The sequence below is a fragment of the Dermacentor variabilis genome, chromosome 3 (assembly GCF_050947875.1).
Source record: "Dermacentor variabilis isolate Ectoservices chromosome 3, ASM5094787v1, whole genome shotgun sequence".
NCBI lineage: Eukaryota > Metazoa > Arthropoda > Arachnida > Ixodida > Ixodidae > Dermacentor > Dermacentor variabilis.
Genome location: NC_134570.1, coordinates 99,111,904 through 99,136,735, shown reverse-complemented (window position 1 = coordinate 99,136,735; position 24,832 = coordinate 99,111,904). Strand labels below are relative to the sequence as shown.

The following is a 24,832-nucleotide window of genomic DNA, read 5'->3' as shown; positions in this document are numbered from 1 at the left end:
CCTTAGTGTTTGAAAAGTCAATAAATGCCTTTTTGATTGTTTGCACTTCTGTGTTGGCGTTCCTTTGTCCTAAGACCACGTGTACTCCAGCCTCCGCTTTCTAACAGAATAAAGGTGTTCAGCTTTCGTGGTCGGTAGGCGAGAATTGCGGAAGCTCTACCAGGAATGTCCTAGGGAATAAAAATGTGGGTTATTTCTTATAGAATCTCCACATCTCGCGAAAGCTTTAAAAAAGCATGTCTTTGCATGCATTCTCATCTGCTGCTATTTTACTTCTGTATACTAAGAAAAGTTGTGAATCTTTTGGACTGTCTCCAAAACTGCAAAAAAATTTTTTTTCTTGTTATTTTCTTTACATGGCTTCAACTTTCCTGGAAATTTTACATCTCTATGTAAAATGAAGTACAACAGGTAAGCGTAAAGACGCTAAAGCCTGTTTCACGATAAAATACTTGGCGGACTGCTAGCCTTGCTGTCACGTGACAGTTGGCATGCCCTTTAGCCGCGAAAGATATCCACATGCACCTTGGCCAAACAAACACTAGCACAACTTCATGCGGTGTCACGTGTTCGTTCTTACACACATACACACACACAAATACCTCCTCTCTCTCTCTCGCTCGCTCTCTGGGTATTGCGCAGCGCTGGCGACTGCAGCAAAAAAAAAAAAAAAAGCGATTACCTCCGGGAGTACTCATCAAGGCCTGCAAAATACCATAGCAGAGTGTAGGTTGAGGCCAGTTGGTAATTCATGATTCTGGGAAGTTGCCGCAAACCGAACACGTGACTTTAAAGAAGGGACAACACGAAGTGGTTAAGCAATGAAGGAAGTGAAATTAAGTCTCGAAAGAATGCGTGACAGAAACCTGAAATGAGGGGAAAGGAGGCATGAGCCGCGAAGAGTCGTCTGCTGTTTTCGTTTCTTCGTGCGTAATTCGAGCGCTTTCCTGAATCAAACGATTACAAACATGAGATCACGGCCGCCCCAAGTTCGACGCCGTGCGTACGCTTAATTGACCAGACTTACGACGGAGAGGAAAAAACAACAAAAAAACTTGGGAGATTGCCATAGGTATGATCCTGAATGAACAAGCAGCGCACAGAAAAGAAAACAAAAAGAACAAGCATACGCGCAGTGCTCAAACGAATACAAGGAAGGTACCTATAAGTTGGCGCCGCGAGACTACTGACGCGGGAGAGCGCGAGCTTAATTAAGTATTATAGGTGTTCTGTGGTGGCATGGCGGGTCATGGGAACCCCGCTCTCCCTTTGTTATCTTTTTTTTTCTTCTTTTTCGGTTCGCGGTTCACGCGCTTTCCCGACTTGTAGAAAGTTGACATCCGAGAGTGAAGGTGTCAGGACGCCACGCTTGCTGAAGCAAGGCAGCTACCTCAACCCCGGGGGCGTGTCGCAAGCGGCAGTGATTTGGGGATGCGTGGCATTCATCGGCGAACCGATCGTGCGAAGAAAGATCTCGCGTGTAGTGCACGAGAGTCCGATTTGTTCTTCAAGCAAGAACTACTTGCTGTGGATTTTCCTGGTGAGTGTCATCAACCAGTCGCTATAAGATATATAGCATTGTGTAGAACAGCTAATGAGTCCTAAAACCATCATCATCATCCTTGCTACGCCCACTGCCGGCACTGCCGGGCCAAAGACCTCTCCTATACTTCTCCAACTACTCCAACTACCCCGGTCATGTGCTAATTGTGGCCATGTACTCCCTGCAAACTTCTTAATCTCATCCGCCCACCTAACTTTCTGCCACCCCCTGCTACGCTTCCCTTCTCTTGGAATCCAGTCCGTAACCTTTAATGACCATCGGTTATCTTCCCTCCTCATTACATGCCGTGTCCATGCCCATATCTGTTTCTTGATTTCAACTAAGATATCATTAACTCGTGTTTGTTCCCTCACCCAATCTGCTCTTTTCTTATCCCTTAACGTTACACCTATCATTCTTCTTTCCATAGCTCGTTGTGTCGTCCTCAATTTAAGGAGAACCCTTTTCGTAAGCCTCCAGGTTTCTGCCCCGTAGGTGAGTACTGGTAAGACACAGCTGTTATACACTTTTTTCTTGAGGGATAATGGCAACCTGCTGTTCATGATCTGAGAATGCCTGCCAAACGCACCCCATCCCATTCTTATTCTTCTGATTATTTCAGTGTCATGATCCGGATCCGCGGTAACTATCTGCCCTAAGTCGATGTATTCCCTTACCACTTCCAGTGCCTCGCTACCGATCGTAAACTGCTGTTCTCTTCCGAGACTGTTAAACATTACTTTAGTCTTCTGCAGATTAATTTTTACACATAGCCTTCTGTTTTTTCCTGTCCAGGTCAGTGAGAATGCATTGCATTTGGTCCCCTGAGTTACTAAGCAAGGCAATATCATCAGCGAATCGCAAGTTACTAAGGCATTCTCCATTAACTCTTATCCCAGTTCTTCCCAATCCAGATCTCTGAATACCTCCTGTAAACACGGTGTGAATGTCATAGGAGATATCGTATCTCCCTGCCTGACGCCCTTCGTTATTGGTATTTTGTTGCTTGCTTTATGGATGACTACGGTGGCTGGTGGAGCCGCTATAGATATCTTTCAGTATTTTTACATTCGGCTCCTCTACACCCTGATTCCGTAATGGCTGCATGACTGCTGAGGTTTCGACTGAATCAAACGCTTTCTCTTAATCATTGAAAACTATATGTAAGGGTTGGTTATTTTCAGCACATTTCTCTGTCACCTGATTGATAGTGTGAATATGGTTTATTGTTGAATAGCCTTTACGAAATCCTGCCTGGTGCTTTGGTTGACAGAAGTCAAATGTGTTCCTGATTCTATTTCCGACGACTTAAGTAAATACTTTGTAGGCAACGGACAGTAAGCTGATCGGTCTATAATTTTTCAAAATATGACGTTGTAAATATGGCATTGCGTGACGATCGAGTCCTCGCTCGCGAACTCGAAGAGTGCGCAGGAACTGCGCACTCTCCGATACTGGAACTGGATACTGGAACTCTCCGATACTGAAATACTGGAACTGCGCAGAGTGCGCAGTTCCAGTATTGTGCACCAGCACCCGTATATATACAAGAAAACTTACTAGAACATCGGGCATAAGACGGTGCAGATAAGCCCTGGTCGTTGCGCCTAAAATGAAAAGGAACAAGAAGCAGAAGAAACTTGCGCCTGCAAGCTTTGGAACAGCAATAAGAATTCCCTGGAAGTTTACCCACATCTCACACTTTCTAAGCGTGCTTAGATGTAACAGTTAATGTCTGGGCTTAATGCATGTCTGAAAGGGAGAATCTTTACAGCGAAAGTACTCATTTGAAGCCAGCGACAGCCAAAAGGCTTTATAACGAAGCGCTCAGTGCGTTCAAAATGTTTCGTTACACACAGGTCACTTCGTTGTAAGGATCGGCTGCCGTACTGCTTCCGATGGTGTAGGGTATAAGCGCATCCAGAAAAAATAAGACATTTATTTAGCATAAATTCAAGATGTGCTTAGCGAAATAAGTCGTTATAATTTCATTCTGCACACTTCCTTAAGTTGAATGTGCGTGTGCGACCGAAATTATGATATGGAGGTTGACCCACCCTTCATGTCGAAACCCGACAGTGATGAAACGCGTGGCTCCAGAGCGTCGGATGCCTCTATTGCCGCCGTTGTCGTTAAGCATTTTTGTTCGTCATCAGGTTGTTTACTACTGTTGCCATCGACAACGTTCGCCATTTTCCAATCCTTGTTAACTGCGACGACATCGTCTGTATCGTCAGTTCTAAGCGACTCACGTAGTCATCAACTTCGACGTACTTGTCAGCAGTCGCAGCAGCTGCTGTGCTACAAGGAGTGGCTTGAAGCTAAACATTTCGACAGAATTACCTGTCAGGTTGAGAAATTGATTAGGACTTTCAGACTGACTCCCACCAAATAAGTGAATTTTATTAGCACGACGTTTCGGTTCCTGTTCGGCTCCTTATTCAGGAGGTATTCTTCGAAGGTGGTGGTGTGCTGCTTTTAGAGGGTCAAGTTGCACTGCCCCTATTCCGAAGTCTGCACGTATGGACTTGAAGCTAAACATTTCGACAGAATTACCTGTCTGGTTGGGATATGGATTAGGATTTCCAGACAGGTAATTCTGTCGAAATATTTAACTTCAAGTCGATACGTGCAGACTTCGGACTAGCGGCTGTGCAACTTGACCCTTTAAAAGCTGCACAGCGCCACTTCCGAAGAATACCCCCTGGAGAAGGAGCCGAACAGGCTCCGAAACGTCTGGCTGATAAAATTCACTTATTTTATTGGAGTCTGTCTGAAAGCTTCACAACAAGCGGCGTGTGAGTTGAGCTATTTCTGGAGCTGTGCTGTAGGTCTAAAATACTCGCTGTAATAGGCAAGCGTATCAAGTGCGTCACTATGTTCTAGCACTAACCGCAGCTCAGTGGTGGCTGCTGATGGCAGTGGTGGCAGCGCTATACGCGCATACATTGTCAGGCAACAAATTAGCCCTCTAGGACGCCTAAATTCTTTCGTTATACAGGTAAATTTGTTGTATAGCGGTCTTCGCTGTAGATGTGTTCGCAATATACATGAAAGGCACGAATTCGGCCGGCACACACGGAAGCCTTCGTTGTACAGTTAATTTCGTTGTAGTGCCCTTCGCTGCACACACACACACACACACACACACACACACACACACACACACACACACACACACACACACACACACACACACACACACACACACACACACACACACACACACACACACACACACACACACATATATATATATATATATATATATATATATATATATATATATATATATTGTTCTTGCAAAAATACACAGCGAGTCGCATAGGTAGACGTAGAGAGGAGAAAATGGTGGGGTCAAAAAGCATGTGCGCGAAGGCGAGCCTCTGCTTCGCACTGAACGGCCACTGTCTTACAAGGGCATTAACCCCGACGCTTTCTCCTATTTGCAACATCCCGTACTCCTCCCCAGCTCCCATGACAAATATAGTACTGTCATTAGTTTAATCTGAAATCTTATATTCTCGATTTAATAATATTTTGAACTATTATTATCTGAAGCAACGTTGGAATTTTTTGTCGTCGTGCTCTGACACATGACTCAAATAACTTAGTCTTGCTGTTGCTATTATATTTATCGTAAACTACAGCTGACTAAACTGATAAAATAACTCGTTTTTTATTCTTTCAATCAGTACACGTTGCTATTGTTTCGTCTTTTAAACGCATAATCCTATTTTCCCCAACAAGTGAAATATGGTTGCCTGAAACATCTGGCTTCCAACCTCTGCGTTTGGAAATCGCAGTTAACACTAATCGCTCTAAGAAAAGCTTGCACTCTTTGGGACAAGTCTTGTCCTCGAACAATTATCTACATTCATGCCTCGAATCGTATGTGACCGCAAAACCGACGCCGTCGTGGAGCATGGCAAAATTAAGTGCGCACTTAATGTCAAAGGAACGCTGTAGCCTTCCTGCGCTTCACTCCAATCGAAATGCGCCCCCCCCCCCCCCCGTCGCTATAGGGAATCCAGCCCGGGACCTCGTTCACTGATTAGAAGGACGTTCGCCATTTGCCGCTGATTGACCGCGGCAAGGAAATGCCCTCCGGACCCGAGCACCGGTGCGCAGTTACTAAGTCATTGGAAGAGTCAACCAAGGATCGTAGACACAACGTGAAGGATGAGCGACGTGCAACCAGCAGCTTCACTCGGGGTCTAAAGCATGCATGCAATGGCGGTGGCGCATTGCGTGAACGAATGAAAAACAGTCTTCGCTTCTCTGTGAAGGTTGGTGGCAGCTGTATTTGCACTCGCTACCTCTTTTTTGTTTCTGCAACCAGCGCCACTCGTATTGCCATTGATTGTCGCGCGTTTGTTGTTTCTTGTGTCTTGTAATAAGTTCTCATGATGCGACGAGTTAATTAATCTTCTGGTTCAGAACCTATAGAGACTCAGGATGTTGCTGTGACTTGTGCTCGATGCCGATGTAACTTTCATCTCGGGTAACGCGGTACTGTTTCTGAAAGATTGTTTTATATGATGAAGAAGCGACAAGGATAGCCTGGAAGTATATGGATTGTAATCCATGTAAATCTCGCTATTTGCAGGCACAGATTGTGTACATTAGGAAGAAGTTATCTTTTATACCACTACTGAAAACTAGGTTACACAAGCTCGTTCACCGTCAGGAAATTGCACACAACATTTAGTAATCTGTACGGCACCCGCCGGACACTAAGGACCGCTTAGGGGGCTGAAAAGGGACAGAGGCGTCAGTGATTTAAAGAGCCGCTTAGAAGCCGTTGAAAAGTCGTCAAAAAAAAAAAGACGATTTGCCAGCTGAAACAAGAAGCAAATGACACGGAACAGTAGCCGCCGCCTGAATATATAGAAATTCATGGCCTTGGGCCTCACGAAGGTGGAGACCTCAGAAAGAAAGGAAATAAGATTGCACAGATACTAGCCCTTCCAGAGTTATTGGAGAACAACACCGAATCACTTACTTTTCGCCCTCCTAAGAAAGAAAAATTACCAGTGGTTAATTTCATATTGTGCCGCCGAGTTCTGCGGTCAAATTTCTTTGAAGAGAATGGAGAGCGAGCAGCAAAATCCTCTGGAATCCGGTTTTCCGACAACCTGGCAGCAGTTAACGGACGACCGCTGTGGCTAGAGAAAACCAAAGCAAAGACTTAGAACCATATGAGTCTCTTTTGGACGACTCATGGAAGGATCGTTGTAGGCAAGCAGCCTGACGCACGTGCTACAAGAATAAAATAAAATTTTGGGGTTTTACATGCCAAAACCACTTTCTGATTATGAGGCACCACGTAGTGGAGGGCTCCGGAAATTTTGACCACCTGGGGTTCTTCAACGTATACCTAAATCTAAGCACACGGGTGCTTTCGCATTTCGCCCACATCGAAACGCGGCCGCCGTGGCCGGTATTCGATCCCGCGACCTCGTGCTCAGCAGCCCAACACCATAGCCACTGAGCAACCACGGCGGGTGCTACAAGAATAAGCGAGCAAGGCAGTCTTAAGATCGCGTTTATTGTCCGCATTTTATCGGACGCTGATTGCTCGCCTTTTGCGCTATGAACTACTACCCTGTTGGCTCTATCAAAGACTTACCCCGTATTTGAAGAGCGTAGTTCCTCCACTTGGGTCCTCAGCTCAAATTAAGAATGTTGATGACAGCGCCGCCACCCGACAGTAGCGGTCACTGCGCTTCATTGACAGTGCACGGCAATTCTTGAATAGCGTTGCGTGTTTTTTCAGTGGGAGGGCGGCATTGCACTGCATTCGGGGGAGAGGAAGAAGAGTTTCGAGTCGAGGATGGTTTGAGAACACGGGCTTTAGTCACTCCAGACCGCTGCATGAAAGCGGAAAGACATTCCACACGAAGTTTGAGAAATAAGCACGCTTACGCTGAAGCATAACAACATAGAGTTGCTATAGCAGCGGATTTTCATGTCTGCCTATTAACAAATATTAAACAGAAGGAAGTTATACGTCACATCTGAACTGCACAAGCGTATCAGGAGAGAAATCAGCTTTTTCTTTATTGTTACGCACTCGGAAATTCTGCGCGAATATAAAGGTAGAATAAAAAAAATTACATTCTTACTTAAATAAAGCCGAAATGAACTTCTTGCATGTAAATTTGAAGCTACTACTCTGAACTGCTGCGGAAGGCTGCGCATGGTGAAATGACGGGGCAAGCAAACTACTGCAGGTGGCGGCGCCAGGTGTGCTGATGACGTTCCGATCATTGTGAGCTGGCATCGCTGTTTAGCGCATCATCCATACGCGTCGAACCATTATGCGCCGCGCGGAGCACATCTTGAACGCGATCTGCGATGTGGATAGAGAGTGCCGATCGCTGTTAGCTTCGCGATCTGTGTTCTCGCCGTTTCGCGTTGAAGGGAGACGCGCGGGCCAACATGTTGAAAGCAATCCGCGAAAGGGCGGCAGGGTGCGGCGAGTGCTGAGGAATTTGTAAGCTCTGTGTTCTCGCAGCTTCCTTCGCGTGGAAGCGACAGGCAGCACGAAGGTAAAGGCGCTGTTACGTTTCGCCTACGACGCGCGGTTTAGCCGGCGCGACTGCAACAAAGCGGCAGACATTTTGGCCCGTTCGGCGTCGCCGCTACGCCTCCCCGCCAAGCGCGTCCAGGCATGTTCCGATGCCACGTGTCTTCATGTGCGTGTGTGAGTGTATGTGCATATTGTGCCCGACCGGCGGCGACACGACAGTGTGAGCCACCTTCTCCTCCCCATTGTGCCCGACCGGCGGCGACACGACAGTAGGAGTCACCTTCTCCTCCCCATTGTGCCCGACCGGCGGCGACACGACAGTGTGAGCCACCTTCTCCTCCCCATTGTGCCCGACCGGCGGCGACACGACAGTATGCGTCACCTTATCCCATTGTACAGTCACGTGCTCGTCTATAGAGGGGTTCCTTCTTGCCCTCAACTGCGAGAGTATAAAAACAGCTGCCCCCGGACGCCAAAGGAGGGCTCCGATTTCTTCTGTTGAGTAAAGTGCACTCCCGTCTCTCTACTTCGGTCGACATGACCGCCAACTCTTTGCGATATTAGAATAAACAAGTTGTTTTGTTGTTACCAGTCGACTCATGCTTTGCCGGGACCTTCGGATGCTTCCAGTTGTACCCCAGGCCGCCAGGCCAACGCTACCCTTGGGGCTTGCGACCCAGGTGCAACAACGGGCGTCAGCGCCGAGTTCCCAACAACTCGTGCCAGCGGCGCGACCACAACAGCGCTCGCTGCTGCGGACTCTATATTGCATGCGTGATTCCAAAGAATGTACGCACTTTTCGCTTCACTTGCCTGGGTGCTTGAGGCCTGCTTCCCCTTCGCCGCGGGTCGGACCGGTATTGCACTATCTCCGGCGTCGGCACACATTTTTGTCTCACGTGATGCACGGTTTTCTCACTGGGTAAGCATTAAAATGCTAATTTGCAACCATCGCGAGGGAAGGTAGATAAAATCGTAGCGAGGAGGCAGAGAACGAGTACAACCAACGCAGTCACGAAGCTAGTGAATGACAGCCCTTGCCACTCTTCACTCGCAGTTCCCATGCACGAAGAGAGGGCAGACGTAAGAGGGTGAAGGCGACGTGAGAAGGCGAGGAAGCGCTACTACGAGACACGACGGCGGTTGCGGACGAACTGGATAAATTTAAGTTCAAGTTATGGTACGGTAAGTTCCTGCAATTTCTGTAAAATAAACACCATGGAAATTTCTCAAGCAAGCAACTGACGCAGCGCGTTGTAGACGCAAAGCCCCAGTAAAGCACCGTAGTGTCTCGGCGACACTACGGAAACGACTACACGTGAAATCGAAACTTCTGTATCCACCGCGGTAGCTTTTCTGCTACGGCGTTGCTCGAGTTCATGGTTTCGATGTCGACAGCGGTAGCCGCATCTCGACTGGTGTGAAGGACGAAAAGGTTGCTGTACTTAAGTTTATGTATCCATTAAAGAACCTCAGGGGGTCGAAATTAATCCGGAGTCTGGTGCTACGGCGTGCCTTAAATCAATTAGAGTATCGGCACGTACTACCTTATACATTAATTAAAGTTTAACACATCTGGCACGATGCTATGTACCGTGTGAGGAAATGACATTGCTAACCTTCTCGGAGGCTATGAACAGTGGCGCACAGCAACGACTCAACCAATCACGTCTCGCTTTGTGTACTGTATGCTACGCAGGAAAAGAGCAGTGGTGCGCGTGGTAACGTTCAGCCTTATTGTATTGCACTGCACACACAAGAAATTAAACATCCGCCGTGAACATCACCGCTAATTACCGTCAGTCAAAACAAAGAGCCCCATAAGTTTCGCTTACATCGATCTTTATTGTGTGTTAGTACCCGCATTCCTTCCTCTAGTTGAACAAGTGTTCAAATTATTGTCTTCAGTAGGCGACCCTACGAAAGCTCTATGGCACTATGGAAGGAATTCTAGAAGAGAGAGAAAGGTTGCATAGAAAGGCAGAGAGGTTAACCAGAGGTAGTTCTAGCTTGCTACCCTGAATTGGTGGAAGGGGTAAGGGGATAAAAATTTCACCGACGACTACGATAATCCATAATGAGAAATTTGAGCACCGCTTTATACGTGTTTTCATTTCGCAATATATTAGCTGGTGCGGACAGTCTGTCCGAGCGACGCGTTGCAAACAGAGTTAGGTATTGCGCGACTTCCTCGCTAATCGGGAGACCGTGAGAGGCAGCGCGTGGGCGACGTTTAGGCGCGATTCACAGCACCAGACAGACCTCCGCTCACGCAACCCTTTGTTGCCATACAGGCGACGCGCGCTATACTTTGGCGCCATCTCGTAGCCATCGTCGCCTCAAAGCCCGTCTTGCGTGGAACTACGGGGCATACGTGCCCCGTTGTTAGGCAATTTCTTATTTAAAAATTGTAAACTTTTTTTTTCATAATTCTAGATTGCAGCGCATGCGAAATAACGTTCCTGGTGGTTTGCCTCCGAAAATACACTTAGTTTCAAGTGAGCGTCTTTCCTTGCCAGGTCTCCTTTCTCACGCAACGCTTCTGCGCTCCGCTTTGCAAAAACAATTCTTTCCGAGCGTTCGCGTTCCAAGTGTTCCTTCGTATATTGCCATGAACATCATTCTAAACCAACCTCGCTTCCTTTTACCGTTAGGGTTAGTTGTGAGTGTTTATTTTTTTACGACTACACACACGTTACGTGAACGAACAAGTTTCCTCTCCTCTCCTCAATCCTTTTTATACGTCTTCTGATCTGAAAGGTCCTCGGTTGTAGTTCTTTTGAACATTGGATATACAACGTTTATGGAAACGGAAATATAGGAGCGCGAAAACACGGGACAGTGTAAGGGGACACGCACTCATCGCTGTGCGTCTTTGTCCTTTTACTGTATCCTGTGCTTTCACGCCGTTGTGTTTCTCCTAATATACAATTCTTTTACGTATCCAAGCCAACATCCCCATTTTAGCTGCTTGAATATTGACATAAATCGCTCGTTTGATACAGAATCACTGGTCACACCAGAACATTGTAGTTCCTTTAATCTGTCTGGTACCTACCAGACGTAACATAGATTTCCCAATCGCTTCTGCGTGTTCTGATTCACTTATCGTAAGTGAATCGTGAAGACTGAAATGTCAAGTAAATTTCTCTTAGACCTTATTTACGTGCTAACTATAAGAAGGTTATTGCAAGTATTGACTTCAATGCATGCAGCAACTTTGTAACACTCCAAAAACACGTGCTTTAGGCCTGTATACTTCGCAATGAAACGGCCATATGCACTCCGGGCGGCGCCGGCAACGACCGCCAGCCGCGAGAGCGCGCAGTCAACGACGTGTTCAGTTTTGATTCGTTCGGAAGACGAGCTTCCCTTGAGACAGGTGCCCAATAAAGATGACGCGCGTTTCTGTGGCCGTTACAGCGCCAGCAAGCAAATTTCATTTGGTGGCATCGAATTTACTGGCTTCTCCTGCATGTCCGACTATCGCAGAGGGCAGCCCAAAAACTCTCTGCCCGCATGACTACCGGCAGAACGAGAAGACGTCTAGAAACTGTTTCCTGCCTGCGAGACCTGCACGCGGGCTAGCTACATAAACATGGAGGGAAGCAAGGAGTGTCAGCACCTGCGACAGTCTCCACGGCAGCTCCAGCGGAAGGGGCGGCCACCGCCGTCGGGCCCAGACGGTCCGCGATCATGGCTGGTGGCTGTCGCCTGCGGGTGGAACCTGTTCTGGACTACCCTCATCCGTCGATCCACGGGAGTCGTCTACGTGGCCCTGATACACAAGTTCGGCGCCACACGCGAACAAAGCAGCTGGGTGCTCAGCGTCAGCACCAGCATCGCCTGGCTGATCGGTAAGTCATCTCTTTGCGAAGACTATAGCTGCTAAGGGTACACTCCACGCAGATGTTGTGCCGTCTGTCACAAATGCATTATAGTCATGTTTGTGAACACCATGCTTTCTTTTCAGAAGATGCAAGCATGGTTTAGCTTCTGAAAATAAGTTCAGCTTCTGAAAGCTATGCTTATTTTAGACAAAATGCAAATAAATAACCTCCTTTAGGTCTAGAAGGAAGCTCTCAATCAATGGTTCAGGAAAACTGGTTCAGGCCACACCGGCTTCGCTTGACGCAAGAGGCGACCAACAGTATGTTTTAAGATTGTTAATGTAAATGCTAGAAGCATATTGAGTTAGGTTGATGTGTTTGAAGCAGTGATCCTAGAAAATGAACCAGATATAATGAGCGCAACAGAGCAGGTCCGGGCAAAGATAGATTGCAATTGTATCATGATACGATACAAGGTGCTCGGGCAACACGTATTTGAGATGCAGATGCAAGATATTAACAAAATTATTCTATCCGATACGATGATTTCCATTTGTATCTTAGTACACTTTGATACATTCGCAAATTTCTCGTTATAAATCTATGTAAGGTAGCAGCAAACGCGTATGCAGAAAAATGTTTGCTTGGAAATTTCTTAACTCCGACCAACCTTGTTTTACAGGAATGAGGTGTAGGTTAGTATCTAAAATTGTTAACGAGATAGCGTTAAGGGCCACATGTCGCAGAATATCCGGCGTATACGTCGGCGGTCTTGCCCGTGAGCGAAAATTTACGTATTTATTTAGGTATGTGTATGTGCCACGTCTTGCTATATGGCATGTGGTATATGGGTTGCACTGCCACACAATTCTATCACTAAAATTGCTCATACCTTGACTTACATTCTTCTCAAAGTTATTGCTCGGAATTTTGAGAATGACAGACCACAAACAAATGTCAAGAAACAAAGCACCGACAGTACATGCCTTTATGTTAAATCTTGTTAGACTTAAATATTATTAGTGCGAAACAATAACAGAAATCTGAAAATTGTGCAATTTTTGGGGGCGGCTTCGCACTACCTCCAGGATCGGTCCACGCAAGAAGTCGCGTTTCGACCAGAAAGCTCGCCTTCATGCATTGGGCTCGCCGCCAGCGTTTCCTTGTAAACATTACGGTTACATAAGCTGCAGTTGCCGGTAATCGTGCGAAGCAGTCAGCGATCTTTGAACGCTATCGCGTTTCACTCTTAAAGGCGAAGCTTAAGCGTGCTCCAAGTTTTGTCTTACTTGCCGGAAATATAGTCTTTTCCTTCCGAAACAATTTATTAAGGTCGCTTAAGCTAGTTAACATGAAAGCGCCTTATATGCTGCGTTGTCAGCGGTTTTTGCTTGCCGCTTTTATAATTGATGGAAGTTGCTGCTCTGATTGCCGACCAGCTAGAGAGTCGCCATTTAATTACGAGAACGTCAATAAGAAACCTCTGCATGCTGGCGCGAATACCATTGTGGAGTTTTACCCTGTCCATAAACGTATTACCGTTACCAGATCACCGGACAGATGTACAGCAGCAACAACGCCGATAACGTCAATCTTGTGACACGTGATGTATACAGAGAGCACATAACGCTGCAATGACTTTTCATATTCTATTTATCTCATCCTGACCTCATCGCTTGCCCTCGCTGGAGGGCTTTGACGGGAAAATAAAAGAATGTCGTGGATTTTAGTTTTATTCAGGTAGCTTAGCGGAAGAAGTATCAGCTTGAGAAGCGGTGTTCAGCCAGAGTTTATATTTTCTCACGGTGATGTTACGATAGCCCCAATATCTTGTATCTTAAGATATGCAATACATTCTTCATGTATCTGAACTACAGATACTGATAAATGTCTTGCCAGACGTATCATGACACAGATACAAGATACCCAAAAAGTATCTGAGATAGTATCTAAGATACATGAATCTTCTATTCTGCCTAGCACTGCAACAGAGACTGGTTACATAGGGATGTAACGGATTCGGAAATAACGTCTCCAGGCTACGTAATTGTTAGAAATGATCCGCAAAGAAGAGGGGGGGGGGGTTTCAATCTCAACACGGCCAATGGCATTAATTAAACGTTTGCTACAAGGCAACCCCACCCATCCATCAGCGCCTATCGAGAAGTCATCGCAGCGTTGACACCGACTCTTGATGGGTCCACAAAATGCCCCTGCCACTACCTGACAGCGTGAACTTATGAGGAAAGAGGGCTAATGCTACCATGTCGAATGCTACCATGGGAACGGCTTCGACCTTGGATTGCCAGATTGCTATCCTGTCCCCTATTCCATACCATCAGAGGTGGGGGTGCTGCGGAACGATGCGATATCATGGGCAGAGATTGCAACTGATTCGACTATTGCGATTGGCCGCGATAGAGTCATCAGATTCCTTAGTGGAGTCGCCTAGGGAAGACAACGATATTAAGAGCGCAGACTTTTTGTGAGTGGGCCGACGTGTCCTGATGCGAACTCGGACGTTTAACATGCTCCTGCATGGAGTGGGCTTTCGTATCTGGAGCCGTGTAACTAATGTCAAATAAATTCTTTTTCCTTCATTCCTACTACTGCATGTATTCGTCGATAGGCTTGGTAGAGTCCTTGCCCTAACGCCACCTCGACCCGCAACAGGGGATGTACAAAGCCCCAAATTCTTCCTTAAATACAACAACTAAGCTAATAGATTTTATGGGCTCATAGTTTCGCCTAACTGACAATGTCGTATCATTAGGAGACTTCAACCTACCGGGAATTAACTGACTATCCCAGTCTTCTGGAACGGACCAAGTAGCAAGCGCTGAGAAACTATTGGAACTTGCATTCTTTTACAGGGTAACGCCAACCGGTAATGATTCCACTTGAATGGTTACTCAGTGGTCATCTGATGAAGAAATTACGGCCACTGACCAAGTCAAGGTGAAAGAACACACAGAGACGTTTCGGGACCCATACGGGTTCCTTGATCACACTAAGAGCGGGCAAGAGCCACAAGTCGTTTTTATGCCAAAATGTGACGTAGGGAACGGGTGTAGTTAGCAGGAAGATTTCCATCAGTCCTGTTGATGCTGTTGTCAGTAGTTTGAATAAATAAAGATTCTAACAGGAGTCGCGTCATCGAATTCTTTTCCTTAGCTATTATAGCAGCGTTTTCCCAATCGATGCGGTGACTGCGATTATCGGCGTGTTCGGCAAGGGCGTTCGATACTTTTTTCTTGTTGGAGACGTCCCTTTGGTGCTCTTTTAATCTTCTCGTGAATTTGCCGGTTTCACCGATGTAGCTGCAGCTGCAGTCTGCGCATGGTACCTTGTATATGACACCGGGATGGTTCAATGGTCATCTGTCCTTGATTTGGTCTTTATGTCACCTAGGCTGCGACAGTTTCGGAGTGGTTGTGATGTAGAGGGCATGTCTGATCATAATATGGTAGTAACGCGCCTAGCGATATTACCAGAAACGCACTCGTAAAACCAATCTTTGAAAGCCAGAGAAGTTATTCATACAAAAAGAAAACGAAAACAAAAATTTTGTTCGAGAAACTGTACTTCTGAAAACATATAGGAAGAATGTCATGTACGTAAATCTGTATTACATCAATGCGACAAGAACTAAAACTATTGATCAAGAAATCCAAAGAGAAACTTTACGATGTGACATTGAAGAAATTATTGAATGAAGACCCTTTGAAGTTTGAATGAAGTTTTGGTGCTATATAAACACTCCGGCATGTTCGTACCAAATATCTGAGGAATTTACTCAACAACCTGTTGATAATTTTATTACCCTTTTTGCTTCTGCTTTCATGAATGAGAGTGGTATTTTGCCTGATTTTCCCGCTTCATCATCTTGACAGCCAATTGGAAATGTAGAAAATTGCCGAGGAAGGCATTCCTAATCTCTTACTTAATTTAAACATAATAGAAGTCCTGGTTATGATGGTATATCTAACGAATTTCTGTACAGATAGAAAGAATAGCGATCCCGTTTTCTTACCAAAATATTCCAGTCGTCCCTACGTAATGGATAATTTCCAACCGCATGGAAGCGTGCTCCTTCTCCTTCTGATGTGTCCAATTACCGTCCTAGCTATCTCGCTCATCAGCACATGCTCAAAGTTACTCGAACATATTATTTCCAAACATCTGTTCGTCTATCTCGATAGGCATGATATATTGTTTTCACATCAGCATGGAATCTGCCAAGGCTTATCAACGTCCACTCAAGCAACTGAATTTGTCCATGATCTTTACAATGCAATAAATTCGTGTAGTCATACTGACGTCGTATTTGTGGATTTCGCAAAAGCATTCGACGAAGTGTCTCATGCAAAATTAATATTTAAAATTGATAAAACGTTTCAAAAGAGTTTGCTCTCAACGTGGTTTGAGTCCTACTTCGCGGCAGCAGTTTGTTCAAATAAAACAAGAGAAGTCTAGATTGGTTGCTGTAAAATCTGGACTTCCTTATGGGAGTGTACTGGGCCCTATCTTATTTTTATTATTTATGAACTATCTACTATATTATGTGAGCGTCCCGATTAGGTTGTTTGTTGTTTATAGCACTATTGAGACTCAACATGGTAAAGTTAACTTATACAACAACCTTCGCAAAATTCGGAATGGCGCGAAGATTGGCGAATGATTTAAGCCCAGCAAGAAACAGTATTTATGTCTATAAATAGAAGAAATAAACGACTGGATTATGACTAGGGATTGACGACACTAGGCTGAAATGTGTACAGAAAAACAAATACTTCGGGGTATTGTTTGCATCTGATGTGCGATGTAATCTGCATATTGCAGCGAATCTGTATATGGCTGTGATCTGGCGGATCATCTCCAGGAAGAAACGAAGCGTAGTGCAATAATTTTTCAAATGTGTGCCGATCCCGAAAATAGTGCAATACCGAGCCGACCCGTGGTGGAGGTGAAGCAGGCGTTAAATCCTCCTCATACGTGAGCCGATCCCGAAGATAATGCAGTACCGGGCCGACCCGTGGCGGAGGTGAAGCAGGCGTTAAGCACTCCCCGTTGCAGACATCGCCACAGCATGTATATACTACCCCTCGCCTTACGTAATGACTGTTTTAGGTTCAATTACTTCCCTCGGTTATCAAAGAATGGAATATGTTACCTAAGTCAACAATCGGATATTTTCTTCGCTTACCTCATATAAGAAAATATAACACTTCTTTTCTGTGCATAACATTGTGACTACATATAGATTTTATTTTATATTTAATCTTTCCATAGTCTCCTGATGCTGCCCATGCTTTCCCCTTGTTTTTGTATACGATGCATTTTGCACTGCACTAGTATACGTATGTCATTCTTGTATATTTTGAGCTGAACTTCGCAACAACCCCGAAGAAGCATCACTAAAATTTTTAAACAAATTTTTGCCTGACCGCCCTGTAACGGTCCTATTCAGCTCTAACAGTATGAATGAATGAATGAATGAATCCGCTATAAAGAATTGTGCAGACCTGCTCGACAATTACTTTCAATGTAAGCGAATAGCGCGAGCGAAGGAATGAACAGATGAAACGACCGACAGACCGACTGACCACGAAAACAAGCGAAAGCAGCAAAGACAGCTATATTCGTTTTAAAAATACCACCATTTGTTCTAAGTTAGGATTCAGTCCCGCGATTCCACGACGTTGTTGTTATCACCGAGCCATCGTCGACGCCGTCGTGCCGTTGTCGACTGCCATTGTTACATCGCTATTATTGTCATCCGTCAGTGTCATCGTCGTGCTGTTGTTTCGCGTTGTTTTGTTAGCTCTAGTGGTCCCCTTGAAATATTTTTCTTGTCCCAGAAAGGGGGCTGACATATTTCTGCTATTATACTGCCAGGCTAAACCGACTTGAAGCGCCACCATTTCAACCCATTTCCCTCGGGGTACTTATCTTGAAGGAAAGCCTCGCAAGTGTCCCGGACCGATATATAAGGACGTCAAAGTGCGTGTTAGAAAAGCAAAATGACTGGCGAAGCGTTCCATAAGAGGGAACGACGCCCTGATAATAGCCCCATCCACGCAAGGGTGCCGGAGCAGCTGCAACGGTGGTGAACTTCTCATACGGCGTTCATTGCAGGACTTGCGTAGCGTTTCTCAAGAGAGTTGCGACCACGGTGTAAATTGCATATTACATATCTTACACAACGGTCGAGACACAGGGAAGTGATGAGCAGTCGTGTGGTGCCATGCGTGTGCCAAAGCAGAAGCAGAGCTGGCAAGTTTGACATGGTATAACCACGCAAGCGCCATCAATGCTCATTAGTGGAAGGGACGTGAAAAGGTCTCTTTAAATTTTGATTCAAGCTTGTTCGGCACCACGTAATATTTTTCTGACTACGCTGGTAAGCAGAGCAGTTTCGAGGTGTACTGGATAAACATCTGCACCGTTTAATTAATTAGCTTAATTAACGCTATGGTGCATATTAAAAAAACCTTGGTGGAGTTTTCGCTGGCACTTAATTAACGCTTTTATGATAGCAAAAGGACCCTTGATACTGTAGGAAGAGCTTTCAAGCCCGAAAAGACGTAGAAGCAAAGGGGCGGAAGTGATGTCGTTCGTAGTTTAGGCACGTGCTGGCCGTGACGTAATTATGCATTTATTGTTGGCGGCATCTACTCGCGTTAACGACGGACATCGTTGCATTAGAAAAATACTCAACGTAGCAAGCTCCGAGAACTTCTGCTGTGCAACAGGGGCCCGAACACGTGAAAACATTAAAATTCTTGACATACAATACATTGACACATTAGTGATGAGGCATAAAAAAATTCACGCAGAAACTTTTCAGGGAGCTGTCTAAGTATGCGTAAGCATTGTACCACTTGCTCACCTCCATGTAGCCCGGTGTCATTATCAATGTTAGGAAACTTGATCCGACAAGCATCATCATCATCAGTCTGGTTACGCCCACTGCAGGGCGAAGGCCTCTCCCATACTACTCCAACTACCCCGGTCATGTACTAATTGTGGCCATATCGTCCCTGCAAACATCTTAATCTCATCCGCCCAGCTAACTTTCTGCCGCCCCCTGCTACGTTTCCCTTCCTTTGGAAGGGAAGGGAAGCGTAGCACAAGCATAAAGCTATCAAGCCTTGTCAGTCGTTATCAACCTCATTGGACTAGATCTGACTCTTATCAACCCTTACCGGTTATTCTCAACTTTATCGGACTTGATCCAGCTTTTATCAACCTTTATCGGTCGGTGTCAAACTTAACGCAATCGACCCGCTCCTTATCAACCCTTACTAGTAATTATAAACGTCTCTAACAGAGACTAGAAGCAGACAGGAAGACTAGAAGCAGACCTACTAACTCGCCCAAGTTTCTATCTTTTTGCTTATCAACCTTATCGGATGTGATACGGACCTTACCAACCTTATCGGACTTAATCTGACCCTTGTCAACCCTTATCAGTGTTTATTAACATTATCAGAATTGATTCGACCAGTATAAGCCCTTATCGCTCTTTAGCAGCTTATCCATCCGCGTCGAGCCACTATATCAACCGTGATGAGGCCCATATAACCTCTCCACACTCCTTATCATCCTTATCAAGTCATTGACTGCTTATCTGTCTGTGTTGCGCGACATGAAGTGCATGAGCCCTCATAGATCGGTGACATTTTGCACGGTGAAGCTTGGGTGAAGCAACGCCCCAACGGAAAGCACATCCCGCGACGGCGGGAACGCAACGGAGATGTGGCGCACTCGGCATTAAATTTTCGCAAACTCGTAATTTTCCTGATGTCTACAATGGACCAAGTCGGCTCTGCATGTGGTTCTAGAGATGGCTTTTATTCCGTCATCACTAAACATTTCAACAAACCCTTCATAGAAACACTGTTTTATAGATTATTTTCTTTGTAGTGATCCGTCATACGTGAGGACAGGCTTCGTCGTTGGGTGGGCATAGAAATGCTTAAGCATTTAAAGATCACAATAATCAGCGCATCCCACGCATACATGGAAATCAGTGGTGAGGTAATCTTTCTTTGGTGTTTATTTAAATGTCTTCATTCAACTTCTTATTGGCGTATTGTAGCTCCACATTCCTCCCGCAGCAGCTTCTGTTGCCGACTTATTCCTCACTTCGTGTAGGCGACTTCACTTTTTTGTTGCCGACTTTGTCATTTCCCTGTAGCTCAACGCAACTGACTAAATTCAAGATCTGGTCATATATTTTTTTCTTGAGTTCCTTCTCTGCACTCAGCTGCTTCTGTTGGTGACTTCATAACTTCTCTGTAGCCGACTTCTTCAATTTTCAGTTGCGCACTTCATAATTTCCCTGCAGCGCAACGCCACTCGCTCAATGCAAGATCTGGTCATATTTTGTTCCCTTCACTTCCTGTTCTGCACTTAGCTGCTTCTATTGCCGGCTTCATAACTTCTCCGTAGCCGACTTCTTCAATTTTATGTTGCCGACTTAATTTCCCCTGTAGCTCAACACAACTCGCTTAGTGCACTCTCCGGTCCTATTCAGCATAACAAAATACTTCAAAAGTCTAAACTTGTGTAATGCTAGCCTTTAATGTCACTTTAACACCGCGCCGCAGTGGAAAAAGAACGTTTGGGGAGAAATAAGGCGAAAAACCAGTTTGTAGCGCTTAAATATCTGCTTCAGTGCGTCCAATGCATGGTTTTTCTTGTGCTGTATTTCCTTGCAACGTTTCTGGACATTTCTGTTCAGTGTTCCAGCTGTGCGTTTCGTTTATGTGGCAGATAAATTTTATTTCATTGCATACAGTTCTTTTCTCGTGGTGGGTTTCCTAGCCCTATGAATCATGATTTATCATTAAACATTTTTCATTCTAAGAATTGATTCAAAGTAGATATGACTTGCATAATCACTAGCTCAATTGGTAGATTGCAATATGTGCCGTAATATACTTACTTAGAGAGATAGATTGAGTAGTTCGGCTAATTATGCACTTAGGATTTTCATTTCCCGTAGGAGTAATGAACGTGTCATAGAGTATTTTAGATCAAGGATTAGAACTGTGCTAGTTGCTCAAATTTTAAGGGTTTGATGCAGCTAAAGAAAATCACTCTTTATAGTGTTGGTGTATGTGGTAAAACTGTCGTTTCATAATGCACATGCTATTAGTACAAAAAAGAAAGAGAGATACAAGAAATGCAGATATAATGCACGTGTTGGAGTGTATGTGCAATGAAATTTTAGTATAACGGTTGATTATATGCTTCACAACTAACGGTGATGTGTACAATTTTGTTTACTGTCATCCCATGCAACGTGTAATCTCATGGAATGTTAATGTTATTCCACTAGAAAGGTCACTACTTTAATCTTGTTCATTTTTTAAATCTTATGCACTACATCGTATACAGTTGCTGTGCCGAAATGCAGGCTCGAAATCAGGTGGACGCACAGGGCGGAACGTACACGCAGTGATGTCACAAGCACGAAGGCGATGTGTGATGCCTGTTCAGAAAAGAATGGTGATGATTGTTGTACGCAGAGAAAAGTAAGATGCATTAGACAACATTTCGGGCCTACCCATTAAGAAGGTTTGCCCAACAACGAACACACCCAGAGTGGCAGATACTGAATGGCTAAACAAAAGAAAATAAAGTAAATGGAAGAACCAGTGAAATAGAATTCATCATTCTATTAACACACGGGTGTGCTATAGATATATCTGTGAGATGGCATTATATGTTGAGGTTTTATGCAGGAATCCTAGTGCGACAAATCCATTCTGGAGGATTGGCCAACAATGAGCACACCCATAGGCGCAGATACTAAACGGCTAAATCAAAGAAAATCAAGTAAATGGAAGAACTAGTGAAACATAATTCATCATTCTGTCAGCAGATGGGTGTGCTTTAGATATACCTGTGAGACGATATCTATATGTTCAGGTTTTATGCAAGAATCGTAGTGGGACATACCCATTCTGGAGGATTGGCCAACAACGAGCACACCCATAGTGGCAGATACTAAACGGTTAAATGAAAGAAAGTAAGGTAAATGGAAGAACCAGTGAAATTTAATTCGCTATTCTGTCGACAGATGGGTGCTATAAGCTATGGGTGCTATAATTTGCTATGGCTATGCAGTTTTATACACACGAAAAACATTTAAAGCTGCTGCTTTTCAAATAATTGTTGACTGTGCACGTGAAGAGCTCAGCGCCTTTGTCAAGCGGTCTTGGCATGGCCCACATTTCCTTCCGTTCGACTGAGTTCATGTTTTCATGTACAGCGCATTGTTTGATCTATCTGTAAAATTCTTACAGCTGCACAATAAATACAATGAGCTCTTTAGACGCCTTTATATCCCACAATGTCGCCTATGAGCGGCTTTTCAACACTGCAGCTTTCTACTGCTTTCAATTATCGAGGGCGACACCCTCATGCGGCATATCCACTTGTTGCCGAGGTCTTGGTAGTTCAACCTTAGCTTCAGACTGTGTAGCAGACATTATGTTTTCACTTAAGCTTCATGGCTTTTTAAATGGGTTTCTGCTAATAGCTAGACAGCTACATCACAGCTACCACCTTTTCTCGCCAAGAGACGGAGGGGGAGAATAAGAGAGAAAGGAGGACATCGGCCTCGCACCATGGATATAATGGCAGCTCCGAGATCTAGAAGCGCATGAGCACGGTCCCTAATTGTGGCAAGCGACCTCAGGGGTCCCGGTATGCCTGACCTCGAAAACATAAAACGGCTGAATGGAACTGAATGCGTGTCGCATGGTTTGCGTGATTCTGCAGGTCCTGTCGTCGGCTTCCTCACGAAGCATGTACCGCTGATGACGTTGGCTTTTGCGGGAAGCCTGGTGACTGCCGTGAGCGCCATAGGCTGCGCCTTCGCTGGGGACATGACGGCCGTCTTCCTGCTGCTTGGAATCTGCAGTGGTAAGCGTTTCACTTTCCAAGACGAGCAAGCACAGTCACTATACGTTCGTCGCAGTAGGGCAGAGCGTAAAACCAACAAAGGCGAAGAAGCAGTGAAGTGGTAAACATGTTTTTATTCAAGGTAACGACACCCAAATCATCACACGCGGGGATCATGAAAAACGTCGTGTGGTGGAAGGTTCCGGATTAATTTTGATTGCTTACCTCTGAGCACGAGCGTCTTTATATTTCCCCTGATCAAAATCGGGATGAGAATCGAACCCACGACGTCGTGTTCATCAACAGAACACCATACAGATACGGAGCCAACGCCGCAGGTGATGTGGCAACGTTTCTGCAGCTGAAGAACGAAGCAGTTCATTTGTAAGACGACATCCGCTCGATCAAAACGCAAAACCTTGTGCGTTTTGATCGAACGGCTGTCGTAATACTTACACCGAGACTCGCGTAGAGGAGTTCTCACCAGGTATTTCGTTGATAAGTCCTTGCCTGGTAAACGTTTACACCGAATATTGTCGACGCAAAGACTGGTGCAAGCAATTTGTCGAAACGTTTGCACCAGTAGCTATGTTTACTAACATACCTACGCCGAGCCTGGCACAGATAAGCTCGGTTCTGCTGAAGGAACACGTTGTTACCGGATATGCGGTCTATAAGTTTATGTCCCACAGACGAGCACGCCGAACCTTGCTGACGCCAGAAACAGCTCCGGCATTTTGCTAATTGACCTTGCCCGCATCTATAGACTTCACGCGTATCCGCTTTTGAAAACGTTGCCACCGAGCGTCACTAGACGAGTCTAGTTTTCGGGGCCTCAGTTGCTGCCTAGGATGATGTAGATAGCTCCTCGCTTCTGTACCTGGTTCACAAAACAATCCACCTTTTTCTGCAGTGCACCTTGGATTCCGAAATATAGAAACACCTTCCTGTTTCTCTATGCAATTCGCTACTGGGAGTATCTCATGGTTATCACTTCTACGTCTCTCTTGCGTATCTACAAGCGTCATGAGCAACTGTTTCCGCCGGGTAGAAAGGAAAATAGTGTGATCGGTGAGTCCCTCTAGTCGATCATATAACACATTGCTAAAGACTCTAAGGTAAAATGATCGCCGACTACAGACATTCATAAGAAGACGTTTTGGTACCCGTACGGGAGCCTTGTTGACAAACTTCAACAATACTCCCGTATGGGTACCGAAACGCCTTGTTATATTATTTATGTTTGAGGTTGGCGTCCATTTTACCTTTGGCTATGATTAATCCCGACCAGACGAGTTCTTGTAAAATACTTGATTTCATTGTTTAAGAGAGTTGGCATGGATGACTGCTAGAAAGTGCCGGCACGGTTATGCGTAACCAGCGAAGTACATTCTATTAGAAAGATTAACTTATTCATATCAACGAGAAAAATTTAATTAAATCACCCATGCGCTATTATCTACGCATAATGCGAGTCTGCATGAATTCTCCAATCGCGCATTAACAGAATACATTTTTTTATTAAATCGTAGATGATTTATTGAACTAGAAGAAATATGCTCCATAATGTAACCACATCGCTACTATCGCCTTCGGTATGAACTAGAACGCGTGAGCGCGTGGTCAAGTCCTCTCCCAGGTTGCATAGTAGCGCCGATTTTCACTGTGTTCCCTACCCAGGTTTAAGGAAGTGTTTGTTGCGCGAAAATAGTTACAACTGACCGGTGTCACCCTTTTGTGGGAGCTGTGCGTCATTATGCATCTGAATCTGAGAACTGCCATTATTTCAGAGTTCAAAGCTTGACTTGGCCCCTCGAGGCACCGTCGCATAGATTTCTGCATTATTGCTTGATGTATAATTATCCCTTTCTCTCTTTCGGCGTGTAATCGCAGCAGAAGCGTCGCCGAGAACTTGCTCTTCCTTATCTACGATAATTTACTGCGCAAAATTTGGCCACCGGCTGTCCTGACCGTTTTCGTCAGACCAAGAGTTGGCACATGAAA

At 45.2% G+C, this 24,832-nt stretch overlaps 1 protein-coding gene across 3 annotated transcripts in view; it reads left to right on the top strand.

Moving 5' to 3' along the window:
* Positions 1-1,123: 1,123 nt before the first annotated feature.
* LOC142576093 (uncharacterized) overlaps positions 1,124-24,832 on the top strand; it is a 40,973-nt gene continuing 17,264 nt past the window's right edge. Inside the window, exons 1-4 of one of the 3 annotated variants that reach the window (XM_075686034.1) lie at positions 1,124-1,540; positions 9,136-9,263; positions 11,571-11,935; positions 22,706-22,849. In XM_075686034.1, coding sequence (XP_075542149.1) covers positions 11,677-11,935; positions 22,706-22,849 — 403 coding nt within the window. In that variant the 5' untranslated portion in view covers positions 1,124-1,540; positions 9,136-9,263; positions 11,571-11,676. Of the gene's footprint in view, positions 1,541-9,135; positions 9,264-11,570; positions 11,936-22,705; positions 22,850-23,741; positions 23,900-24,832 lie in introns of those variants that run through there. The other 2 variants (XM_075686035.1, XM_075686033.1) reach the window with 2 other exon arrangements.